This window comes from Callospermophilus lateralis, chromosome 6, assembly GCF_048772815.1.
Source record: "Callospermophilus lateralis isolate mCalLat2 chromosome 6, mCalLat2.hap1, whole genome shotgun sequence".
NCBI lineage: Eukaryota > Metazoa > Chordata > Mammalia > Rodentia > Sciuridae > Callospermophilus > Callospermophilus lateralis.
Window position 1 is genome coordinate 158,789,036 of NC_135310.1, and position 26,766 is coordinate 158,815,801.

Consider the following 26,766-nt stretch of genomic DNA (forward strand, 5'->3'; position numbering starts at 1 on the left):
AGTGTCTCTTATCTACACCTACAGAAACCCAAGTGCCAAGTCCCAAAATGAACACATCCAGAGGAAGAGTAAGGACAGAGGCCACTGTGATGACGCCCACTGTTTTGAAAACCACACTGGGCTGCCCTCCTCAGGGACACGGCACCCAGACTGCACGCACACTGCAGGGGGAGCGGGACCCTCCCCACCCCAGGTCCCCCGCTACCTGAATGTCAGCAGCAGTACTCGCTGAACTGCACGTTAGGAGTCAAAGCCCTGCCTAGCTTGTCACGAGCCACCCGTGGGCTGTGTGTGTGAGCTCTGCGCATTTGAGCGGATGAGGGGACAGGTCAGGTGTTGCGCACTGATTGGGCAGTGCGACCCAAGTCTACCTTTCCTCTCGCTCTGCCTGTGATCCCACACAGCACCAGAGGTGGGTGTGATGTGCCAAGATGTCAATCAATCTGCTGACCACAAGACATCACCAAGCAAGACTCCGCCTTTCGAAACCCTATCCCTTGCCTTATTTGGGTGGAATATTCTATCGAATGTCTTTTCCCCCAAAAATAGGGGGGTTCTGGGTGCTCATTCTCTTGCTCCTTCCAGCGCTGCCCAGCGTGGAGCTGACCCTTGGGGTCCGAGAGCAGTCCCACCCTCAAAACTCATTTTCATGTGCTGCGTGGTTTCTTCACTGTTTTCTTAGTTATTGCTGCAGCCAGCTCATCTGGTCAGCCTGGCCAGCGGCAGGGCTTGCTGGGTCAGAGGGGACTGCGGGCAGCCTAATAGAGCAAAACACACTGCTCACAGCGGGGATGCCTGCCATGCAGCAGCGACCACATGGCTTGGCTCACTGATGACAGCCACCAAGACACTCCTCAAGTGCCGCCTCAAGTGCCACCACAAGGCCAGCAGCTTGACCGGAGGCTCCAGTCCTGTGGGATTTGCCAGGCCCTTGTCCAGCTCCTGGCAGCCTCCCTCCTCCAACCTCTCGACCCGTCCCCCTGGACTCTTCTCGGCCTGGACCAAGAGGTGGGGTCATGGAGGAAGACACAGGTGGCCTCTAGGCAAACTGGAATCTATTCAGCCAGAGGTGGGCCAAGCAGATAACCTAAGAGTCCAAAATCAGACCAGGTCCAGGTTGTGGGGCCAAGGAGAAGCACAAGGTAGCCTGGGCCCCTTACCTCCCTACATCCCTTATCTGAGGCCAGTCACAAGGCTGGCTGAGATACAGCACCAGGGTGCCCCCCATGCTGACAGGGCAAGGATTCAAAAGAGATAACAATTCTGCAAATGTCATACACTTCTTTCTTAAGGCAATGAAAAATACATTCTGAGCGTTTATTTATCCTGTGCATTCAAATTCTAAAAGCATGCTGTGCCTTCTACTGCCACAAGACAAAAGGTCCTGGTGGTAAAATCATAATACACAGAATCCGCATATACAGATATAAATAAAATATGTGGACAATTCTAAAAGACAGGCTGCTTTAGGAGGACGGAAATAATACAAATTATTCTTCAAAATGCCATTTCCCAACTTATATCCCAATCCTTACACCTATCCTATTAATTCAGCACTAAAACACACACACACACACACACACACACACATACACACACACACACACAGAAAATATAAATCATACCCCTAAAGCAGTACTACACCAGCCACCAAAATTACATAGCATGATGATGCATAATTATGGCACTTTCAAACAGCATTTGAGAGCGTGTCACAAGCGATGAAAAATGTAATTTATTTCTACCGACAGATATTAATTGCTCTGTGTTAGAAAATTTTTGAACCATTACTGATAAGCAAAAACGGTAACATAAATGCCTGGAAAACAACTGCAAGGAGAGAGGTCTAGTCTAATCACAAAACTCCCGCAGCATAAGGAAAGGCAATTTCTCAAAGAGGACATCTATTATTAAAATTTGTAAATTGTTGCCATGACACAGTTGGAAGAAGCTCAGATGAGAAGTCTCCTCCAGCAGGTCTAAAGTGTTATTAATCTCTGATAGCTCCAGCTAATTGGAGTTTAAAATTCTGTCCTGTTTCCTTAGCAAATAACCTTGGTTAATGCAAAACTGGCCAATTTCAGTGGAACCTACATGCAGAATAGATTTTTTTTTTTCCCTTTAAAATTGATTCCCAAATGGTCACAAATGAATTTTACTGGAGGCTTGGGCGGAGTTGAGTCTTCCCTTATTACTATCAGTATTATTATGACCATTAATCAGTTTGGGTCTGTTAATTCAGAGAAGATGAAATTTGAACAGCAAAATGAGGTCACAGCAGCTTCCGTGGCTGGTACGGGGGCCCTAAGTCATCAGGAGTTTCCAGAATCTCTGCTGTCCTGAAGAAGACGAGGTGAGCTCTCCCACCATGGCTTTCAGCACCTCCGACACCTCCGCCATTGCGCATGGGCCTCACACATTTGCAAAGGCTGCCTGCGCCCAATCTCGCTCCACAAGTGTGACTTCAACTCTCTGGTCCTGGACCCTTGCTGGCACCTCCTGTCTATTTCTTATGTTTGTGTTTCTACCAATTCGCCGCTGATCTCTTAAAAACGTAGGCTGGATCTTTAAAGAGTTCTAACTGAATCTTTCTTCTCCCTTCTCCTAAGACTCCTCACTGATTTGTGACCACTTCCTATACACACCTTCAACTCAAATCCTTTTCCTAGGGTCTTTTCCCACTCTTTCCAGTCCTGTCTGAACTGACCATTGGATCATGCTCTATAAAACACCACGGCTCACCAAGTCAAACCAAGCCTCACGCGTCCATCGTCTCCAAAGCCTGGCCCTGGGCTGCGGATCACATCTCAGGGCATTTGCTTGGTGCCTGAGGCTCTGGATGATTTGACCCAGCCTACCTCTGTGGACCAGGCCACAGATATTTTGTCAGCCCACCCGGTCCTGGTCAGCCAGTGTGACCTAGAAAACACAAACAAACACAAAGTGGTTCCCACCTTGGGATTTTCATGCAGGCAAATTCCCTATGACTCACACCCTGCTTTTTCATCTTTGGATTTCAGGTCAAATTTCAGTTCTCTACAAAGTCATCCCAGGCAGGAGTGGCATCCACGTCCTTGCCTTCCTATGCTCAGGTACTGGCATTGCACACCTCGCTGTGCTGTCATCCCTCTGTATGTGGAAGTCCGCTTTCCAGGCAGGTCCGCAGCCTGCTGAGGGCACAGGCCATGTCCAACGGCTCTAGAATCCTGTTCCCTGTGCTCAGTGGGTGGTCTGCTCCAGAACCACCGATTGGGCCCTATGACAAGGGAGGTCTGAAGGGTAGGGAGCCACCATGCTGACTGGCTGAGCAAAGCCAGGGAACCAAAGGACAAGAAACCAGGATTCTAAGTGAAAGATAAGCCAGAGCCAAAGGAAACCACCTGAAAACCTACACGAATCAAAGTGCAGCTAGACCAAAGGGGGAGGTATAGGAAAAGCCAGCAAGAGAACAGGGACTTGGTAAGCAGGAAAGGGGAGGTGCGTATGGGGGACAGAGGGGCGGGGCCAGGCCAAGGTCACCCGGCAAGACTAAGGCCCCACCTCCAGGGCCCGGGGCTGACAGGCACTTGGTGGTGATGACAGGATGCTCCACCAGCACTTGGGAGCTCCCCCAGGTCTGACCTCCTCCAGCCACAATGCAGACCTCCTCAATGGAAGACTGAAATCCTGGAGTGTGTTCTCTCACCGCTGTGAAATCCCACACCAAAAGGAAAACCAGAAAGTCCCCAGGTGCTGGGAAGTTCAGCAAAACCATTCATAAAACCCTGAGTCAAAGACAAAATGACAATGGGAATTTTAAAAGATGTTACATAAACAATAATAAGGAAGTGAAGACTAGTGAGCTTAAATATATGTGTTAGAAAAAGAAAGCTCTGAGGATCGATGCTTTATCTATTTCAAGAAGTAAGAAAAAGGATAACAAGTAAAATTCAAAGGGAGTTTGAAGGAAGAATATAATACAGGAGCAGAAATTAAATGAAAAATAAAACACATACTACTAAAGAAATTTAACCTCAAATTAAAACTGTCACATGAAGAAAGTGCCAGTCTACCTGGCTACGGCAGTAAGACACTGTATCAAAAGAATAAAACATCATCCAGTTTGGATTTATTCTACAAATGCAAGTTTGATTTATAATGTCCAAAAAATCAGTGTAACTCACCACATAATAAGAATAAAAGGAGGAAATCCAAAATTCAATTTCAACAGATACAGAAAAAGTATTTTGAAATCATCCAACATCCATTCTGATCAATATAGATATAGATTGGGAAACAAAAAAGTAAACTTTCATAATAAGTAGAAATTCCTATATCTGATTAAATATTATGTTCAAAAAGATGGAACAAATGTACCTAATGGTAAAATGCTAGAGGCTTCCTCTTCAGGGTCAAGAAGAGGCAAGGGTGTCTGCTATCATTAATTTTATTCAGTTCTGTACTTCAAGGGCAGAAATGTAAGAAAAAAAAGCTACCAGAGTGAAAAAAAGGAAAACTATCATCATCTGAAAGTGAAATGATAAAAATTTAGAAAACCCAAAAGAAACCACAGAAACAATTACAAGTAATAATTGAATTTAGTAATATTCCTGAAAGCAAAGTTGAGTATGTAATAACCAACTATATTTCAATACACTAGCATCAAATGCATAGAAAATTAAATTTGAAAACAATACCATTTTTAATAGCACCCAGGAGGCCAAAATAACTGTGAATAAATTTAAAAAAAAATAAGTAATGCCGAACACATACAAACCATAACTTTGAGAAATTAATAATTAATAAATACTTAAATAAAGGGAGGGATACTGTGTTAGTCGGTTTTGGGTCCCTGAGTCCAAAGTATCTGACATGAACACAGAGAAGGAAAGATTCATCTTGGCTCCTGGTTTCAGAGGTGTCCTCCACAGTCACTGTCTCCACTGCTTTGGACCTGGGTCAAGGCAGAACGTCCTGGTGGCAGGGTGTGGCTCAGGAAAGCTCTCAGTTTATGACAGCCAGGGAGGAAGAGGGGGAGGAAGGGACCAGAGACAAGACATAGACCCTCAGGCACCCTCCAGTGTCCTAGTTCCTCCAACCACGCCCCACCTCCTCCCAGCATCCGTCCAAATTTCTAATCTATCAATGGACTAACCCATTGACGAGGGCAGAGCCCTCCTGATACAACTGCATCCCCAAAGCCCCATGGAGGGACGTTGCTGCATTAGGGACCAGTCTTCAACACACAGCTTTGGGGGACATTCCATGTCCAAACCGTAACAGACATATCCTACTCAGATCCTATAACTCAACATCTTAGAATGTGGCTTATCGATTTAATCCAATCTCAACCAAAATTCTAACAGACAGTTTTGTGGAAATTGAGAAGTTGATTCTAAAAAAGAAGTATCTGAAATAAAATGACCTACAATAAAGAAATAAATCTTTAAAAAGAACAAAATAAGATGAAGGGTTTATTTTCCTGGCACCGGGAGGTAGGGTAAGGTCGAGTCAGGAAGGCACTGTGGGCAGCGCTAGGACAGACCGGCCTTCAGAGGAACACTGGCCCCAGAGCAGGGAGACTCCACCGGCAGAACAGAGGACCTGAGGTTCTCAAGAAACGGCACAGCATCAACTAGGGGACCCCCCTGAGAAAAGCCACTCTCCACCCCTCTGCACACCAACCCTGAGAATCCACTCCAAACAGACCCAAGCTTTAAAAATAGAAGGCGAGACCCCCGAATCCCCAGAAGGAAACCCAGGAGTCCATGTGAGGGGCCTAGAATTTTTTTTTTTTTAACTGGACACAGAAAACTCCCATTCTAAACTTAAAAGACAACAAATTAAGAGTTTTTAAGGATTCGGTACTTCTGTTGTAAAAAAAAATCAGTAAGAAAATGACAAAACTAGGGCTGGGACTGGGGCTCACTGGCAGTGCATCTGCCTGGCATGTATGAGGCACAGGTTTGAGTCTCAGCACCGCATATAGATAGATAGATAGATAGATAGATAGATAGATAGATAGATATCAACAACTTAAAAAAACATTTTTTAAAAATGACAAAACTAGCCATATAATAGGAAAGGGCATTTTTGGTACTCGTATTCAACAAATAAATCATGTATAAAGAACTACAAATCGTGCTGGGGATGTGGCTCAAGTGGTAGCGCACTGGCCTGGCATGCGTGCGGCCCGGGTTCAATCCTCAGCACCATATACAAAGATGTTGTGTCCGCCAATAACTAAAAAATAAATATTAAAAAATTCTCTCTCCTCTCTCTCTCTCTCTCTCTCTCTCTCTAAAAAAAAAAAAAAAAAAAAAAAAAAAACTACAAATCAACATGAAAAAGGCGGTGGCGGGGGGTGTGAACTGGCACCGCCACTTTGGAACACAGTTTGGCAAGATCTTTTAAAGGTGAAGCATGCACGTGACGTGGCCCCTTGATTCAACAGAGATGCACGTGCTCACCAAAGACAAGACAACAGAGAAGCAACTTGGAAGTCACTGCGGTTGGCAGGTGGGAGCGCAGTGCACAGCGCAGCAACACCAGGCGGCATGGGACCAGCCTGTCCCGCTATACACTGGACGGACCCCACCCGCGTGATCCTGAGTGAAGGACATGGGACATGATCGGGTGCTACAGAGCACGGATGATGGGGTTCCTCCAGGCTGTCAGGAGGGGAGAGGCTGCCCAGGCTGCGCCTGTCTCTGGCTAGGCTGATGCACCTCCACCCGGGAGGATGCATCCAGGAGTCTTACCGGTGCGTGTCCCCAGATAGCTGCATACTGCTGGTGACTGGAGTTGAGCAGAAGAGCGCACAGGAGTGGAGCCAACAGCACAGAGTGAGGGCCTGAGCCTGCGTGAGCGGAGAGGGGCCCACAGGATGGGCAACTGTCTTGCCTTCATTTTGCTCCAGAAGCCACTATTTAAAGTTATGCTTCAACGTTTGATGTGAGAAATTAGAAATGTAAATAACCGTTAGTCCAAAGTGGCTTTTAAATTCTCTAATAATGGAAAATCCAATAGCATGTAGACAGCATTACACAAAGAATCATTTTACATTATAAACCGAGGAAAATTCATCAGCCCAGTGAGGTCTTAATAGACTCCATTTCTTACTGGAACCTTCCTAAGGCTGTTATCTTGGCAGCACAGTGCACCTATTCAGGGACCTTTCAGCCACGCTTTTTTATAAAAGTATAACAAGATTAATTTTTTTGGTTTTCCCTATGTGGAGCCATATATTACACCTAAGCTCCAATATTGATTTCTTAAGTCAAATAAGCAATCTTTCTTGTAACCTATTGCTTTGCTAGAATTTGAATAAAACACCTCTGCTCACATTGACATAGGCCCACTCTGTCTCAGTGCTGTGCCAGAGGCCCCCCTGATCCTTAAGCCACTGTGAGAGGTTTGATTAGCAAACATGATTCATCAAGCTAACCTGGATGAAGAAATGTCATCCTTAACAACTGCCATGCCTAATTTCAAACAAAAACATGGCGACAGCTATACGACATTAGGAAAAATTGGGGCATTCTCTCATCAGACTTTCAGAGACTGACTCTGGGTTGGAAAGTGAGGCAGAGAGGCCGGGTTAGACAATAAGGAGGCAGGGCCTGACTCCCGGAGGCTTCACCGACCCAGACCGACGCGCACCGCAGCTCCTGCTTCTGCGTGAAGGAGATTCACCGTCCTGTGCAGTCCACCGGCTCTGGTGCCGAGAGGAGGAAATGCTGGACTCTGAGGGCTCGGGACAGCTGAGAGTCTCGTAAAGAGAAGAGCAGTGGGGACTGGGAGTCTGTCCTGAGCGCACACAGAAGACACACAGCAGAGAGGTAACACCCGGACGCCCAGGCGCACCGAGGACGCTGCTGGAGAGGAGGCGGGAAGGAAGGAGTTTGAACAGAAGGGGCTTCGGGTTCCTGAGCATCACCCCCTCCCCCGGGCAGCCTGATGGAGGTCAGCAGGGAGGGAGCCCTCGAGAGCCCTCGGAAGACCCCTGGTCTGCATGGGAGAGAAGGAGCTGTCACCAGCAACCCCCAGAAGACAAAACCAGTGGCCATCAGCTCTGGGTGGTGTGGACGCGGGCCTGGAGAGGTCGGGGCCTCTAACATTAGCATCATTAAAACCCCTGCCACCCACGAGACACCACGCCAACACCTCTCTCTGCTCCCTTCCCCCAGCGCAGCCCACTCTGTGCGCAGGGGGCAGGGGACACTGAGGTGAGGAACCACTGCAGGGGACCTGGGCGTGGAGACTGCTGCGTTGAGCACGTGGATGTGAGGGGTGAGGGGCGTGCGGGAAATGCAGGCAGAAGCAACTCCCAGCAGTCAAGAAAAGGGGCCCTGATCTGAGAAAGGGGTCGGCCCGGAAACCAGTGTGGAGCCTCTGTGATGAGGCCCCAGAGAACGTGCCCGGCCCCCAGTGAGGGAAGCTCCATCCTGGGAGACGGAAGGCGAGCGGGCCCAAGGCACAGTGTTGGGTGGTTCTGAGGAGCAGCGGCCTTCCGAGGGCACAGTGCAGACCACTGTCCCCCGCGTGGTTTTTACAAGAGTGCACAGCAACTTCTGAGCAACCGGAGTCAGGATGTGAGAATAACATGACAAAGTTGAATAGTCAACAAAAATGCCCCACCACACACACACACACATACACACACACACACACACACACACACACACACACACACACAAATAGGTGATTCTTCATTGTCCAAAAAGCAGATTTCTAGACAACCTTTCCCGGCTCACATTAAATTAAATACCGGTCTAAACTGCAGGGTTCGTCAACCTTTGACGACTGTTGGCTTAAAGTGAATTAGAGATTGAAAGTCAGCCCCATTTTACTTTTTCCTTTCTCAAATAAACATTAACCCCGACTCCCTGGTCACATCTGTCCCTGTGTGTCCAAGCCTTTCGGGGTTCTCTGTCTGCCTCTGTCCCTGTGCTCCTGGACCTGGAAGTACGTGGGAGTCTCCAGCTCCGTTTTGGGCCTTCTGAGAAAGCCCAGCTTTCCCCATTTCCATGTCCCTCCTCCGAAGAAGGTGCTCCCCAGCCCATGAACAGGGGAGTGAACAGGGGAACCCAGAAGCACCTGTCCTAAGACCTACCTGCACTAGAGGTTATTTTTAGTCTTATATTTTCACTGGAAGGAGGAGGACTCTGCCTGCGCAGCTGACCTTCTGTTGCTGCCTCCGCCTGCCCCTGTCTAACCCTGCTGACCTTCTTCAGCTTCCTTACCGGTCCTGCAAGAGCCTCCTACTTGTGGCCACAGGTTAGAGGGCCAACTGCCTCTCGGGAGGGCGGGGAGGGGCTAAGCTATCAAGGCAGCTGTCTTGGAGAAGGACTTCATAGAACTGGGTGAAGCCATGCCCCATGCCCTCCCTTCTCAGCTCTGCATGTTTCTGACCCGGAGACCAACCCAGACTAATCCACGTCTCGACGTAGGTCGGTGCTCACCAGGATCCTCCTTCAGCACTTCCCACTTTGCAAAGTGTTTTCTCATTTCATCAACGTTCCCTTGTTATAAAAATGTTGGAAAATCATGATCGTGCCTCTAGATTGTAACCTCGGGAAGCCTGGGAATGAAGTCTAAGCAGAATCTGATAATCTCCCAACTAATTTCTAAAAACTGAGCAGGCTACTTTCTTCCCAATAGAGCAGCTGCCTTACATCAATCTACCTACTAACTTTATCCCTTGTTCCTTGTGTCTGAGGCTTGCTCAGAAAGTAAAAATTCCTAAGAGATCAAGTCATCCATCTAAAAGATGCAGAGTACTGTACTGAGTAGGTTTTAGTTAGCAAACCCTCCCACCTGGAAATGCAATAAGTCAGGTACACGCTGGGACAAAAGGCACCAGAGAAAAGATGGAGACTGTCAGTAAAGGTCGCCAATGGTACCTGCTCAGCTCTCGACCCGGGAGGTGGCCACTCATGGCTCTCAGAACCACGTCAGCACATGCCACTTAATCCAACACCGGACTGGATCGTTAACATTCTTAAGGGCAAATGGTAGGATTGTTTTACTTAAGAAAATCTCCATCGTTCCCTTTTGCTCCTGATACTTTCTTGATCTAGTCTGATGTGGAAACTCTCTGGTCTTTTAATTCGATCTTTTTGGTGTGTAAGTTACAGTGGAATAGTCATTCGTTTCGAGACTGTAAAACTTTTACCTTATACAAAAAGAACAATTTTGGGATTGCCAGCTGTCGTCCCTCTTCTCCACATCCCTCATTCATCAGGTACATTTTCAATCCATTGCCTTGCTGTTGTTTGGTGGTGTTTGACTACAGAGTGACTCCAGCCCTGGTGATGGCCTGCCAGGGCTCTCACTTTCACCAGGGCCATGAGCCAAGGTCTGCCACACTGTGCCAGGCACACCTGAGGATCCTCACTCCGACAGGCAGAGGGCTCGGGGTCTTGCCCTTGGCCTTGGCTTTACAGAAACGTGCAGCAATCATCACAGTACATTTCAGCTATAAAAAACCATAGGGTCTGACTAAAGTCACTAGAATCATGGGGAAACTCTAAACTCGGGGCAGGGGGCTTCGGTTCACTTGCTGGGACACCTCATAGACTAAACGGCTGCTGGGTGATCAAGGCCTCCTGACTTGTAGCAGGTCCGAGGTGCTGAGGGTTCTACACCTGCCAGGCCGTGCATTACTGTCTGCTGGACACACAGTCCAACTAGAGGTGGAAAGCGGGCTGGGGCTCAGCGCTACTGCACTTGCCTGGCATGCGTGAGGCACTGGGTTGGATTCTCAGCACCACATATAAACAAGTAAAGGTCTATCAACAACCTAAAAATAAGTAAAGATCTATCAATAACCTAAATATACATATATATATGTGTGTGTGTGTGTATGTGTGTGTATGTATATATATATATATATGGCAGACTAACCCCAAAGGCCCATTTCCATCAGAAAAAATTCTGGAGAACAGAAGACACAAAATAGGAGGAAAGTATCAATAACCTAAAATAAGAAAGAATGCACTGAAGTGTCTCAGCACTGAAGGACACAAGTTCCTAAACTTACAGACCCCGGGTCTTTTTAAAAGAGGTCTCAAACGTTTCTGTAAGAAAACAAGCAGTTCACGGGCATCAAATTTATGCAGCAGACCCTGGGAGGGAGGGAGGGCCCACCCCCACCCCCACCCCCACCCCCACCCCACCTTCAGGCCACCGCAGTCTCCTGCAGCTTCAGGCGCAGCTCCTGGGCTCTAGGCTGCTGGGTCTCTCCCCTGACGCCTTTGCCTGGCCACAGGAGTGGGGTGGACGGCAGGGATGCTGCTCCAGTGCAGCCCGCAGCCAGGGAAGGGCGGGAATCCCCCTGCTGGGACCCCTCCCAAGTGTGTTTGGTGGGCCCCTGGGAGGACCCCAGCCCAGGGAGCCCAGCTGCCCGCAGGCGTTCCCTTCAGCATGGCCCTCCATTGACCTCCCTGCCCTCCCTTCCCGGGTCTCCTCCCAGGTGAACTAGGACCCCTGGATCCCTGCCTTAGCGCCTTGTTTATTAGGCAACACTTCTTGGGAAATTCAAATTAAAGCCCAGGACAGAGAATGGCATCAGATACCTTCACAGCAACTACAGAAGCAAAGACTGTGAAGTGACAGTCAAAGCGCTGAGCGGCAGGTGTCCCTCACCAAGGGTTCTGCGCGTCAGAACTAGGTCTAAATGTGGGACTGCCGCAAGGACACCCTCAAGTCACGGGGGGTCTCACCACATAGTGGCCACCTCAGTGCTCCGTCCCAGGACAGGCAGAGGATGTGCTCTGCCCAGGGGAGTCAACCCGTCAAGAGGGAGGCACATGTACCCGGAAATGGGGTCCGCACACATGTCACAAGAGAGCCCCGCGGAATTCCAGGTGCTGGTGAAGGAAGCTGAGGGGACCCGGGTTCCCTGGGTCTGGGCCACACCCTTGCAGACCGGAACCAAGGCTCGGGGCCCCCAGGGAGGCCCCCAGGAAGTCGGTGACATGTCTGCTACCAGTGCTGCCGCCGGGCAGCACACCCACAGCCCCACGGCAGCCCCAGCACCTCCAGACGCCTGCAGAGAGGAGACCGTCTTCCTGGTGGTTTCTAGAAAGAGCTTGATCCATTTATTAATTAAACACGAGAGAACGCTGTGAAGTCTTGTGCTAGACGCCCAGAGATTCAGACCTTCCGATGCAACAGAGCCGTCTGCCGACAGCCGCGTGTCTCTCCTTCCTAATGAACTGGAGGACCAGGAGGTGCTGCGTGGGATGGCGGAGCAGAGGCAGTGTGTGTGGCGGTGTGTGTGGTGTGTGGTGTTGTGGACGTGGGCGTGGTGTTTTGTGTGTCGTTTGTGTGTGTGTCAGTGTATGTTGGGTGTGTGGTATTGTGTGTGTGTTGTGTTTATGGTGTTGTGGGGGGGGTGTTGGGGTGACTGTGCAGTGTTTTGTGTGTTTGTCAGTGTATGTTGTGTGTGTGCTGTTGTGTATTGTGTGTATGGTGGTGACTGTGCGGTGGGTGTGTGGTGTTTTGTGTGTGTGTTGGGTGTGGCACACTGTGAGCATGGGTGTGTGCGGTGTGTGTGGTGAGGGGAGAATGCCATGGGATTGAGAGAGTGCAGAGGGGTGTCAGACCCGTGGAGAAAGGATTCTGTAGCCTGGACCCTGGCTCTCCCCTCTCCTTCCAGGAAGGTGACAGCCGTGTCTCGGGGCCTGACGGGGCACTCACTCTCCTTCGGAGCACTGAGGGAGCACAGGTTTAGTGACGTCGAATCTCACCCCTGCTGCGCTGCAGGAACATGAGGGCTCCCCACTGCCGCTGGGAGTCCACCTTCCCGTCACTAGTAAACGGGACTCTCGGTCCCGTGTGCACATGCCACTGTGCATTAATGTGCCATTTGCTGATCGATGGCACAGCAGATGGCAGCCCTGAAGGCCACGGGATCCAGAGTTACGCACCTGGTCTGAGCTGCGGAGCCCAGACGCAGCCTCTGCAGTCGGAAGGAGCCGCCCGCTGACTGGGCCCCAGCTTTCAGGGCTTCCGCGTCTCCAGGAATGGCATCTGCCCACCTCCCGCAGCAACTGGGGCCCCTCAAAGACCTTGGGCCAGGTCCTGATGCCTACGGCAGCACCCAGAAAATGTCAGCTGTCCTGTGAGCGACTGACCTGGTCAGACCACACAAAAAGAAGATGTCCGGCCTCCCTCTAGAGAACCGCCCCTGCCCTCCGGCCTTCAGAACCCCTTGCCTGTCTTGTACCCAAGGCTGGGCTCCAGAGAACTATGATCCCACAGATGCTCCTCAGTAACAAGGACCACGGTAAGAAAAAGCGTGAACTGCCGCTACAGGAAGGTCTCAGGAGTCCTGGAGCCAAGCAGCTGGCCTCACGTGGTGTGGTCCAGTGTCCAGGGTCCCATGTGACCATGGAGCTGTCTTTACTAAGAACACTTGCAAAACTCCAGGCAGCGACGGCTCCACGCTCGGGCCCTTCTGGGGGAAGTCACAGGGAGCCTCCGCCTTAGAACCATCCAGAAGCTCTGAGCTGTCCCAAGGGCGATGAGGCAGGCAGGCTGCTGGCCCTGTCATAGCTTGGATCTGAAATGTGCCCCAAAGCCCAGGTGTTAGGGGCTTGGTCACTGGCCGGTGGAGCTCTTAGAAGGCGGTGGAACCTTTACCAGGCGAGGCCTCGTGGAAAGAAGTGAGGTCACTAGGGTCATGCCCCAGGGAATACTGGGACCCAGGCCCTTCCTGTCCATTTTGCTTCCCAGCCACCAAGAGGTAAGCCGCTTTCCTCCACCACCTGTCCCCTGCCAAGATGTTTTCCTGGCCGTGGAGACAGCTGACTATAGACTGAAACTTTCAGCCAAAATAAACATTTCTTCATTGCGAGCTGATTTTCTCAGGTATTTTATCACAGCAACAAAAAGCTGGCTAACACACCCGTCTAGCAAAGGCCTCGGGAATTGTCTTCCAAGATTTGGGTAGAGGCTGTTCGTTTCTTCCTGTGGCACCAGCCCCCTCCACGAGACGGCTTTCCCTTTGTGTCAGCCCCATTACTGTTAAGTAGAACAAGGTCAAGGAGAAGGCCAGCTCCAATCAGCCCAAGCCTGTAAGAGGCAGAGGGCACCTGTCTCAGAGTGAAAAGTGGTTTTTATGATGACCTTTTAAAGGGAACAAAATCTTGCCCCATTTCACAGAAACAATTTGGTATTATCATCCATTGTACAAAATAAAAATAAATGGACAGTTTTTAAGTTTTTGAGCTGGGAAATTCAAAAGTATTCTGTAGATATCTTATTGTCATCTTTATCCCTGTTGTGATAACACAAAGCAAGGTGATTTGCCATAAAGGTTATGTCTTAGGCTGAAAACAACTAGGGCAACCAAGAAGGATAAAAATAGTCATATATAAAGTAGGCCACAGGCCACAGAGAAGCCCCAGCATATCACACAATGGGGAGAGATCCCTTCCCTGTCTTGCAGAACCCCGCAGGCTCCGTACTCCCCGAGACCCCACAGAGATGCACTGAGGCAGCAACGGCCCTGCTTTCTTGTGGTGTGCTGCGACTTCTAAGAAATGGCTTAATGCCAAGAGAGGGAGAATGCCAATACTGCAAGAGAAGCACATTTTCACACTTACGGGTGGTGGATGGAGCTTGGTCACTGAGATGGAGAAGGTGAGTTGGTTCAACTTCATAGAGAAAAGGTTCTTGACAAGGGTACAATTATGGCTCTTGGAAGAAAGTGTGAACACTCCGAGCAGTCAGCAGGGAGGAGGAAAACGGGGCTGCCCTGGGGAGAGCAGAGCATCCGGGACTCAGCAGGCCCTCAGCGAACCCTCACTGCAGACGTGGAAGGGCACCTTGGGAAAGGGGTGGGGTTCCCGAGACCCACGAAGCTGGGGAGGGGCTGCAGAGAAAGGCCTGGGTTGGGAGAGTCGGAGTCCCGGGGTATCTAAGTAACTGCTTTAGAAAAAAGGATGGGGTCACTTGATAAATAAGCTAGAGCTCAGCTTAAAAAATACCCATTTTTTCAAGGTTCCCAACCTTTGGGTCTGAGTGCTGCAGACAGGCCCAGCCTGGGACAGCTTGTGGGAGGCTGGAGAAGACCCTGTGACCCCAGACTGCTGGGAGGAAACTCTCCTTGTCATAACTGATGTCCACCTGCAAAGCAGGGAGCTCTCAAATCATTGTCTTCCCGGAGCCCTGGAGCATGGGAGAGGAGGAAACGGGAAACCCACAAAAAGGCTCAGCTGAGACCCATCAGCTCCCTGTCACTAATGGGAGATGCATGAAAGCGCACACAGGTAAGCATCCCCCGCTCCTCCCCATGCCCCTGCAGTCCCCATATGGGCACACCCACCCCTATCCTGCAGGGTGACAGTCTGGCAGCTCCCAGAAATCATTAGCCACCAACATATCCTCTGACTCTTCATAAGACAGTCTCTCCTCTTTTCCTCCCATTCGCAAAACTAGGAAACACTGTTCATCTATTCTGAGGATTTGTAAATCATAAAATATCAAAAAATGTCAGATATCCACCATGGGGACATTGCAAAGTTTGGGTACCAGAACTGTACCATCACTCAACAAGTGCAATCAATTATCACCTCAATCTAGTCACAATTGACCAATATACACACACACAACCACAAGCGCGCGTGCGCGCGCGTACACACACACATGCTCACACACAGGATAGTCTGTTAAATGCATATCTCTGTCCTTCACATGAGGCTGATGGCCAGGAGCTGCTGTTGCTCCAGTGGACAGGCCCCTTCCTGGTTTCATTTCACTGCAGGCCTGGCAGGAGGAGGGGCAAGTTGAGGAGGGAGAAGGGGTCAGAAATCCCATGACTACTTCTCCTCCAACCCCCACCCTGCCACCCCGAGGATGGGCGTCCCGGGGACACTCACGATGGCAGACTGGCCAAGCCTCCCTCTGGCCCTACCTCAGAGTCCATGGTGAAACTCCAGGGGACCCAACTTCTGTCTCTCTCTGAAATGTGGATGCATCGTGACAGTCTTTGGTTGGCCAGGATCATTGGGGATGTGGACCTGCCTTTTATCTACAGGAGGCTACAGAAGGGCTCAGACCTGGCTTTGGAGGCAGCAGAATAGGGAATGCTCTGGAATCTGCGGCCCTGGGGAGGGGTGAGAAGGAAAAGCCCCACTTAGGAGCAAGGACACTGTCTGAGAAGGGAGGGCGGCAAGCCACACCTGGAGGCAGCAGGCTGGCACAAGCTGTGTCATTCCCAGGTGGGCACATGATTCCTTCCCTGTCAGCAACCTCCCTGCCCACAGTAGGCACTTTACATGGTGCTGCAGGTATAATAAGATGATTTGGAGGAACACTGGGCTTCATAGGATAGTATGAGCCATACAGAGAAAATGTGATCCGAGCCCCAAATACCCACTTACGATGGATTTCTGGGATAGTCTTACAAAGGTTTGGGATATCCATGTAATTCAACACCTCAAGAACTTCTCCTTTTGAGGAAAAAAAAATCTTCATGCCACAATCCTACACTACACAAAAATCAACCCCCAAAAGAACTTACTACAGAGGCCTCAACCTCTCAGCACTAAAGTAGCTGACCAAAGTACACATTCTGACACTGACTTTTATTGCTAGAAACTGAATTCCACCATAAGCACTCGAGGAGTGACTCAAGTCTTGCTGTGCTAGAATCTTGCTGCATGACATGTCACCAATGAGTGGATCGTCACCTTATGGGAAACTCCCATCCTGCATCTTTTCATTACACTTCTCGCAATAAAGCTGGCCCACCTCCCTCAGCACATTTTGCCATCGAGGTGAAAGTTAAGATCAATGAAGGAACAGAAAATGTGTATGTCCTGTCACCGGGGGAGTGTGGCAGCAGGAGACACAGGCAGACCTACGTCTTCCCCGAGCAGGTGGACCAGGACCGGTGCCTACCTCGCCATGGCATCCGGGTGCCTCTTCCACACTCTCTTCTAGGACAAAACTCCCCTTTCAGGGCTGAGACCTGGGAGAGCACATTTCCCAAATGTGCCTCTGGTTCATCAGCAGGGTCTCCTGGGACCAGGATCTGTACAAGCACCTGAGCTGGTGCAAGGTCGAACCCAAGAACTGAAGTTCCAGTGCCCTGTGACTCTGCGCCCCGGGACACGGACACTCGGCATGGATCGCAGTCAGGCTTCCCTCGCTCCCGGTGCAGGTTGTAGCTATTAGGAAACTCAAGAGCATGACCGCTCAAGGGCAGTCACTCAACAAGGTCATCATATCCAGACATCTGTCTGCAGGCACTGCAACTGCTCCCAACCATTCATCAGGAGTCCAAATATCACAAGTCCCCTGGCAACTCGCACTGAACAACACTGGGAATAAGTTAGGGACAGCATCAGGAAGGACACTAGTCCTCCAGTGTGTGTGCACAGTGTGTGTGTGTGTGTGTGTGTGTGTACATGCACACCCATGTGTGCAAACTGAAGGACAACCACACAGCCTTCAAAAGATGGCAGACTTTGCTTCTTATCACATCTTAGTTTTTTGCCTTTAAAAAGTCCTCATAGTTATCAATACAGCACAAGTTGTAGCAATGCAGACAGGCAATTATCTTCTCGACATTTCCAAACTACCCTCACTATACTTTCTGTATTCCTTGGACTCTAAAAGCACCCAATTTTTTCATATACCAAATATTAATAATATCAGTGGATATAACTGGTCATCCAAAATGCCTTCAAAGCACTCGCCATTACTATTTAGCTCACATTGTAGGGAGCAGTCAGTTAACACCTCTAAAACACACCTGGAGGCACCTTAACTCAAGTGGAAAGTGTAACAAAACGTGCAGGCCACTTAAGCTGGTGTTTAAATGCAGCACTAAAAATGCATTTCACACCCAACTTCATCAATCACCAGCCGATCTTACTTTGCATCTTGGCTACCAAAAGAAAATGGGATTCGTTTCCCTGAAGAAATATGTCACGGCTCTGCTTGAATTATTAAGCTTTACTATTACAGAGAGAAACAGAGTCAAAAAAAAAAAAAAAAAAAAAAAGGAAAGGAAATAAAATTAGACCCAGGTTGCCATCTACAGTCTGATAGCAGCACTGCTCATTCACACAGCATTTGATACTGAGTATCAGTATCTGCAGTTAAATAAAAGACAATGTGCGGCTACGAATCTAATTATGATACATCAAGCTGAGAACAGGATGGGGGAGAAAACTGCATGGATCATCTCATAATTCAACATATGCTAGATATTCCCTCACCCTACCAAAACTTAATGCTTCGAAATAAAACGGAAGCACTTGCTTACTATTAAATTTTACATATATTTTAACTTAGGTTTAAAAGGTATGTAGATTTCATTCTAAACCAAACTCGCATTTTTCCTCATGACCTTGACCTCCCAAACCCTCTTGTTCATTTTGCTTCAGATCTTTATTACTTTTATCTTCTCCAGGAGCTGGAGCCCTCTTAAGATACGAGCCTTAGAAAGCACACATTTGCTTCTAACAATCAAATGGAAGGCCTTAAAATAAAAAGCAACTTCAATCATAAATAAATAGGAAGACTGATTTGGGGGAGAGAGAGAGAGAAGGACTTTTGATATTATAATCTGGAGATTTTCTCTAGCCAAGACATAGGGAGGGAGAGCATCGGATTTTCAGTAGTATGGACTTTGGGTGAAAAGCTTAAGCTTATCAAGTGACAGCTGCATCTAGAGAACTACACAAAATGTTTTTTCATTTTTCCTCCGGGGTGGGAGGGGTGGGGAATGGTTTTGGAAGCCGAGATTCATTTTCCAGGCTGTGTGTTCTTTCTTATCAGGACGAAAAGATACAAAAGGCTTTGTTCTAAACTCTTAGACATGCCTTCTAGATCAGAAGTATAAGACCCTTCCGGAGAAAAAGAAAATCGGCATAAAACCTTCATTGGAAGGCACCAGGAGCTGTTGGGTGGTCCGTGAGATCAGCAGTTTGAACACCTGTCATCTGCACATCACTAGCACAGACAGGCAGCCGTCGGGAACAAGCGCAGGATTCTCCAAGGACTGGGCAGAACGCCCTCTACCTTTGCCCAGTACTTTAGCAAAGTGACTTGCTTCAATATGAAACACAGTTTTGGTATTTTCATGCCACAGATACAAATGTTGTTGACAACTGTGAACTTCTACAAAAGCAAAAATCCTGAGAGTTGCGCTTTTTAATCCAGGTTGCTTTCCTGTGAAGGACAAGTTCAACATGGCCTCGTGCGTTCCCAAGTCTCTACAAATAATGTAAGCTGAAGAGATAATCATTCCCTTCCCTCCCGGGACAAATACTAATCTAAAGACTTTTTAAAAATATAGTGGAAGCAGGAATTGGGATTGCCATAAGCTAATAGGAGCCTTGCAGATAATAAATAATAACATCTTCTTTAAGCCTTTCAGTCAATAATTCCTGAAAAGTTTTTTAAAGGTCCTGTTTCTTAGTGGATTTTATAGTATCACAGAGAATTATCTATTTTTAAGTTCCATTATTCATTCATTCAACATTTAATAAGTGCCTCATAGCTATTAAACCTGCACCAGAATTAGGGATTAAATATTTAAAAAAACAAACAGGGAAAAACCAAGTCAGACAGGGCCTTGGGGGCTCCCAATCTGGAATATACTGACTAAAATCGAGCCCCTGTTATTTATAATGTTCAAGGTTCATGAACGAATGTCCGTCCAGGCTAATTTCTTTTCTTTGGTTCTTGCCATGTAACAGGCACTCAATAAACAAGCACCACCTGTATGCTTCCCCCCCAGCCTCCTTGTCTCCCGGTTTCTGAAAAGGATTGTACAAGTGTAAAGATAAGCAACATCTTAAAGATAAATCATAATGTGATCCCACACTTGAGAGATTCATAATGAGGCCCAGAACAGACAGACAGGCTGCCCAACGTCAAGAGCAGGAGGAGAATCTAGGATGCCCACTTGTAGCCAATTGCCCTCACCTAAAGCTGTGAAGATGTCACTCCCCCGCCTCGTGGAAGTGCTCCCATCTGACCTCCACGTTTAACCTGGCCTCGAAGGTCCTCCCTCCTCTGGTCAACGCTCACAGGATCAGGCTTCCCCTCAGTTCTCAGGCCCACACTGGCTGCCGGCAATTCCCGTGACTCTGGAAGCAACAGGAGCTCCCGGGGAAGTCAGGGCCCGTCTGTGAATCTGAACACTGATCCATCCACGCTCCTCCCGCCCACAGCGTGTCCCCCTGGCAGGGTGCAGGAGTTGGTCCCAGGGGAGGCAGGAAGCAGTCCCTCTGCTGGACCCCCAGCACCACTCACTCTCAGGAGCTCACCCCGCTGACAACATGCCAGAAGGAGACCAGCACTCTGCCGGACTTCCCCCGGAACTCCCTGCTTGTGTCACATACCTCATTAGTTCATCACACTTTGTCTCATGCTCGAGAAATCTCAGACTAACGCAGACTTTGGTTCATTTACACGGCATTTGATGGCGAGGATCAGTAAGTATCAGCAGTTTTCTTTGAAAACTCTCATATGTAACAGTAAGGAGTATCTTCTGTGGACCCAAAGAAGCAAACGCAGGGACTTCATTGTTTGTTATTTTTTTTTTTTATTTTTTTGGTCCTGGGGATTGAACTCTGCTTCTGAGCTACATCCCCAGCCTTTTTATTTTTTATTTTGAGACAGGGTCTCACTAAGTTGCTTAGTCTTGCTAAGTTGCTGACACTGGCCTTGAACTTGCAATCCTCCTGCCTCAGCCTCCGGAACTATTGGGATTATAGGTGTGCTCACTGCACCCAGCTAATAATTAGAAGTGCATCACAGTCTTAAAATAATAATAAGTAATAACAGCCATACAACAAGAACAAACTCACCACTGTCGGGCAGCGATTGTTGTGCATTCTTCAACTTGACATTTTGTTTCGACTTCCTTGGTTTCTCTGAATTCGCGACTTCTTTTTTCCCTTTCCTCTTCAGAGGCTGAGGAGACGAGTTGTCACTGGACCCAACTGTTGACTTAGATTGGCGATCATTTCCCTAAATAGCAAAACATTAGACCCTTATTGCAGGCTAAGGAACTCCCAACTCAGCAACAGCTGACAACAGTCAAGTGCCTAATGTGCCCCAGGTATGCGCAAAGCTGCTCTCCCAGTCTTCAAGCTGTCCCTGAGGCAGGTCCTGTGGCCACCTGTGGCCACCTGTGGTGTGGATGAGGAAGTGAGGCTTGCAGCTCCAGCCTGCGGGTAAGGAGCAGAGGGCAGTCAGCTCCATAGCCACCCTCCACTCCTGCGCCCTTCTTTTTGTTTTGGGGGGTCCTGGGGATTGAACTCAGGGGCACCTGACCACTGAGCCACATCTGCAGCACTGTTTTATATTTTATTGGAGACAGGGTCTCACTGAGTGGCTTAGCACCCACTGAATTGCTGAGACTGGCTTTGAACTCAAGATCCTCTTGCCTCCGCCTCCAGAGCCGCTGGGATTACAGGGAGCACAGCCGCACCTGGCCTCCTGCGCCCTTCTTGACTGTCACGTGCACACATCAGTATCACACGCAGGCCCGGCTTGTGAAAATGGAACTCTTCCGTTGGTGGTGAGCAAGATCTCAGAATCACACATCCAGAGTGATACACAGACACAAGCGGCTCAGGGCCACATGTTCCCCACACTCACTCCCACTTGTCCCTGTTCCTGCAAGGCAGTCACAAGCCACCGTACTTTTGGTGATTGCCTCTGGTCCCCACAGGCCTCTTGCAATAAAGACCTTGTACCTTCTGGAAGTGGGCTCCTCAGCACAAGGACGAGGCTGAGTCTCGGAGGCCCCCATCACAGCCCAGTACAGCTTCTGGGGAGCCATGGAGCATTCTTTATGGTGGTGGCTACAGGAAGGACAGCTGCACTGACACTCAGCCACTGCTCAGTCACTGCACCTAGTGAGGTGGCACGGCCCTCAGATGCTCAGGGCTAAACTCACCTGAATGGATAAGGGGTGGGCGGTAGATAGTGAAGAGGGCCAGTTTGGAGACCAGAAATCCCAGTTGGTCATGGGCTGGGGCTATGGCTCAGTTGGTAGTGTGCTTGCCTTGCATGCACAAGGCCCTGGGTTCGATCCCCAGCACCACACACACAAACAAAAAACAGAAATCCCAGTTGGTCAGAGCTCCACTTTGCCACTACCTCTGGGGACAGAGACTAACTTCCCTCCTCTTTGAGCCTAGGTTGAATGGGGCTAATGTACCTGCCCAAAGGCCTATCATGAATATGCAGGGGACAGTTTATAAAGGGACTGGGGGACGGGTGTGGAGCCTGATGGTGAGGTGGGAAGGCCTTCTCCAACAGCAGAGAGTAGGCGTCTCTTCCTTAAAAACCACATCACACTTGTGCCACATTAGGTGCAATCTTCATGCAACATCTGTACTACGCTAGGATCTGAAAATAAATGTAGTGATATTAAATAAACAAATCTGCCTAGAAACCTATTAGAACTGCTCATTTTAAACATTTATATATTCAGCCATCCAGAAGCATTTAAATGGTTTTAGCCATCACCCAATTAAGAATAGAAAAATGCTCAGCCTTACAAATGAAGTTATTTATGCTATTTTGTCATAGCCTACAAGAAAATGAATTATGCATAGATTTATTAACAGAATGAAAACTTGTCCAAATCTATAACACTTTTGCATAATTTAATTTCCTATTCCAACTGCAATTTAAACATACAGTTTCCATTTAATTACTGCATTAACTACAACCAGACTTTTTTTTCTTTGCTTTTCTTTTTCCCATGATTCTTTCTTGCAAGGCCGTAAACTCTCTGGCAGAGGAAATAGATAATATGATTCCAGAGGAGGTTCCACATCCATTAATCCTGGTCTATTTCCAATATTTTAAAATTATAAAAGCAATGGGTGAGGGGAACAACCCTGCTCAAGCCATTGGCAAGCACCAGAAGGTTCCGAGGTGCACAGGCTAGAGTCGAAGGGAACCCAGCAGGTGCAAGACTCGGGAGCACAGCAAGTGGCTTTTCCTAGCTCTCCAAGAAAAGCATTACTCGAGAAAGGGGAGAGACAAGGGAGGAAAAGGAAGGCCCGTCCTGGGATGCCTAACATTAATATAATTGTACAAGCCACCTCTCATGTTGAATATTCAGGGAAATTATGACTTTTTCCATTTCTGATAGGGATGCTCACAAGGCGATCTGGGAGCATTAAGAAGGAGCAGTTGACTAAACAGCTACGTCAGGCATGTCTTTGATGACTGATGTCCACTCTGCACTCTATTATTGAGAGAGAATTCCTCTCCAGGCAATGGCAAGTAAAAATTAAACTACACTAAGAGAGAGAAGGGAGAGAATCATTTTGTATTTAGGAGACTGAAAAGAATTCAAATGCTTTCTTTGAAAAAAAGAAAAAAACATTGATTCATCTAAAATATTAATAATATAAAAATAACTATATGAAAATTATATGTAAGTGGCATCATATATTTTCAGACTTGCTTATATCAGAATATGATAGATAAGTTATATGTAATTATAGAGAGAAGGAAAAGGGGGAGCAGGTGCATTTTTTTCTGTTTTGGGCAGGGGAAACTGGGAATTTAACCCAGGGGCATTTTATCACTGAAATACATCCCCTGCCCTTTTTAATTTTTATTTTGACACAGAGTCTCATTGAGTTTCTTAGGGCCTTGCAAAGTTACTGAGGCTAACCTCTAACTTGCAATCCTCCTGCCTCAACCTCCCGAGCTGCTGGGATTACAGGTGTGCACTACCAAAGCAGGCTATTTTTTTGTGTTTTGGGGGTTTGGGGGGGGTGTTTGTTTTTTGTTTGTTTGTTTTTCTTTTCTGAGGCTCCACATTTGATTTGTGACTTGGATACAGGGGATAGATAGTCATTGCTCTTTGGGAGGCATAAGAGATAGGGGAGTTTTGCCAAGTCATACAGCTGTACTAGTCAGTAAAACAATATTACTGAGTGGTTCGTATGTGCTACATACACACTAACACAAACGTTTACCAAATGTATGATAAAGTGTTATGATCAGTATTTTATAGCTAAAGGAATACCTTTCTCAAGGTATGATTTTTCTACTATACCAAAGCTTTCTAATGCCCAATATGCTCAAAACACCTGCGATACATATGGTTTCCAAAACAGCCATCCCAGAAGTAACAAATCGTGAATTTATCTCAGAAGGGAAGAATCAAGAAGGCCTAATTTGATCTATGTCTTACAAAGAAAAACTAGCCACAGGGCTATGCCTCAACCCTGGGCTTCTACCTTCTGACTCTCACACACAATATGTCTAATAGGAATAGCAAACCCCTAGCTCACACGTACCAAACACAAACAAGCTGGGCAGCTCAGCATAGCCTGTAACCCCAGCAGCTGGAGAGGCTGAGGCAGGAGGCCAGCCTTTGAACTGTGCAAGCTCCTGTCTCAAACTGAAAAATAAAAAGGGCTGGGGATATGGCTCAGGGCTAAAGTGCCCCTGGGTTCAATTCCCAGCACCAAAAACAAAACAAAGCCCTTCAATCACCTGTACCCTAAGAAGACTGGGGCTTCAAACTGTTTTATTATTATTATTATTATTATTATTATTATTATTATTATTTAATATTTACAATACCCTAGGATCTTTACAAGAAGACCCAACCTACTCCAGTTTCTTCTCATGGCCACAGTAGACCCATTTCCAGCCCTCACAATAAATATGCCTAAAACATCAAGCGTGAGATGACTGTATGAGGGTTTGCCTCCTGAGCCTTGTGCCCATCCGGGAATGCGTTTGCCCCGTGTTGGAGGAACATACCTTAGTGCTCATAACTTGCTTCACAGTGGCTTTGTGATGCACACCCGTCATGGTAACCGTGCAGGTCTTTATCAAAAGCTTAGAAATTATATTGGATCCTGTAAATTAGCGACTAGAGGCTGTAATGGCCAAAGGATAATAAGGACGACCCGCGCGCGCGGCGTCCTCTCCTCCACTGGAGGGCGCGTGGAGGCTGCGCCGTGCGGAGGACGGCCCTCCGACCGGGGTTTTCAAACTCGCAAAACTCGAGATCTAATGCGTTCTACCTTCCTTCTGTTTCTAAGGGTAGGGTCGCAGTGACTCTCACACTACCAGCCTGTGCGGGGCTTTGCGCAGAGTGCTCCCGGGCGGTCCCTTTCCGGGGCAGCTCAGCGCTCACCCGCAGAGCGCACGGCGTGGCCCAGCGCTCTCCCGGGCAGGGCCCACCGTCCCCTTCAGCAGCAGAGCAATTCCTAGAAAGCCGGGGGGAGGGGGGGGGGACACATTTATAAAGCCTTGTCTCTGTCCCCTTCGACTTGGGGTGCTTGCCGTGGGCTGGCAGAGTCCTTAGCTGGGAGCTCAGCCCCCCACTCTCTCCCAGCTGAGGGCTCAGGAGCGGACAACTAATGAGCTCTAAATCGTGTGCACTCTCCAGGGAACCTATCAATTAAAGGAGAGGAGTGAATCAACCCTGCTGTTAACAATCGGGCTTTGGATTCACGGGCAGCGGATGCTCTCTCTGTGCGGCTCACCGTGGACGTGTGCACACCGGGTGAATGGGCGCGGTGCGTTCCGTCCATCACCAGGCACGCGCTAGGGGTTACCCTAAGAGGCTCCCCAACACTCAGTGACACGGCCTCTCCCACGTGCTCGTCCTGTTTCTTGATGCCTACTTCTAGCTCATTGCTTCTTGTGGCCTGTTTGTCCGCTTCTGTCCTCTATAAAGTAATCTTCATGCATTGAGTGTTTTGGAATCTCTGGAACAGTGAGTGCGCAGCACAGAATATGCCCTCCATAAATAACTTCAGGATGCATGAATCCAGCGATGGCAATATTCTCAAAATAACCGCTGTGACCACCCAGCCAAGCCACCGCCAAGAGCAAGAGCCCTCCGGTGCTTGCAGAGTCTCGGCCAGCCGGCTTGGTCTCCATGGGCCCTCCTCCTCCTGTCCTCACACCATCCATCCCTTGCACCTCAAACCTCTTGCCCCTCGTCCTCCTCCATCTAAATCTTCACTAGCCCTCTGAGGCGAGTCCAAGCCCGGCTTCCTCAACTGCCCACCCTTCCCTGTCTTCCACTCATAGTCACTAATCCTGTGGTGTCTGGCTTTTCAGGCTGGCTCCTGATTTCTGTTACACTGTGGGTTTCTTGCGGGCAAGAGTTTTGTCAGAAACAGCAGGAGGTCTCAGCAAACAAGTGGTCCGTGAGTGTTTGGTATGCTGAGTTCAGCCTGACAGACTTACACAAAATTATTTTTCTTTTTTTTTCAAGAATTTCATATGATACAACAAAACAGGGAAGGGGTATGAAATCACCACTAGGAGGCAGTATCATTGCCTATCAACCCCGTGTTCTACAAAATAACAAAATAAGAGTGGTTTAGTTAATTCAGGTTGGGGTGGTGGATGCCCAGGGAGTTCTGATGGCCACTCACTGGTCAGGCAGTTCAGTCCAGAGGGAAGAAAGAGGATGCTAGTGAGAAGACCCACCAGCCAGGAGTGGGGGCCTACACCTGTAATCCCAGCAGCTCAGGAGGCTGAGGCAGGACAATCGCGAGTTCACAGCCAGCCTCAGCAACAGTGAGGCACTAAGCAACTCAGTGAGACCTGTCTCTAAATAAAATACAAAATAGGGGTGGGGATGTAGCTCAATGATTGAATGTCCCTGAGTTCAATCCCTAGTACCCAAAAAAGATCCACCAACATCACATGAAATTCACCCTTACAGGGAACTTAGTCTATAAATACAAACAGGTTAAGAAGCTACCTACCAAGTACTAGTCCCTACAAAATAGGGATTTCCTCAAG

General features: G+C 48.4%; 1 protein-coding gene across 1 annotated transcript in view; it reads right to left on the reverse strand.

The window, feature by feature from the left end:
- The window catches only part of Dcdc2 (doublecortin domain containing 2), a 143,945-nt gene that overhangs the window by 49,939 nt on the left and 67,240 nt on the right, over positions 1-26,766 (reverse strand). The window contains exon 7 of the mRNA XM_076857932.2: positions 20,820-20,982. Within this exon, the coding sequence (XP_076714047.2) occupies positions 20,820-20,982 (163 nt within the window). The remainder of the gene's footprint in view (positions 1-20,819; positions 20,983-26,766) is intronic.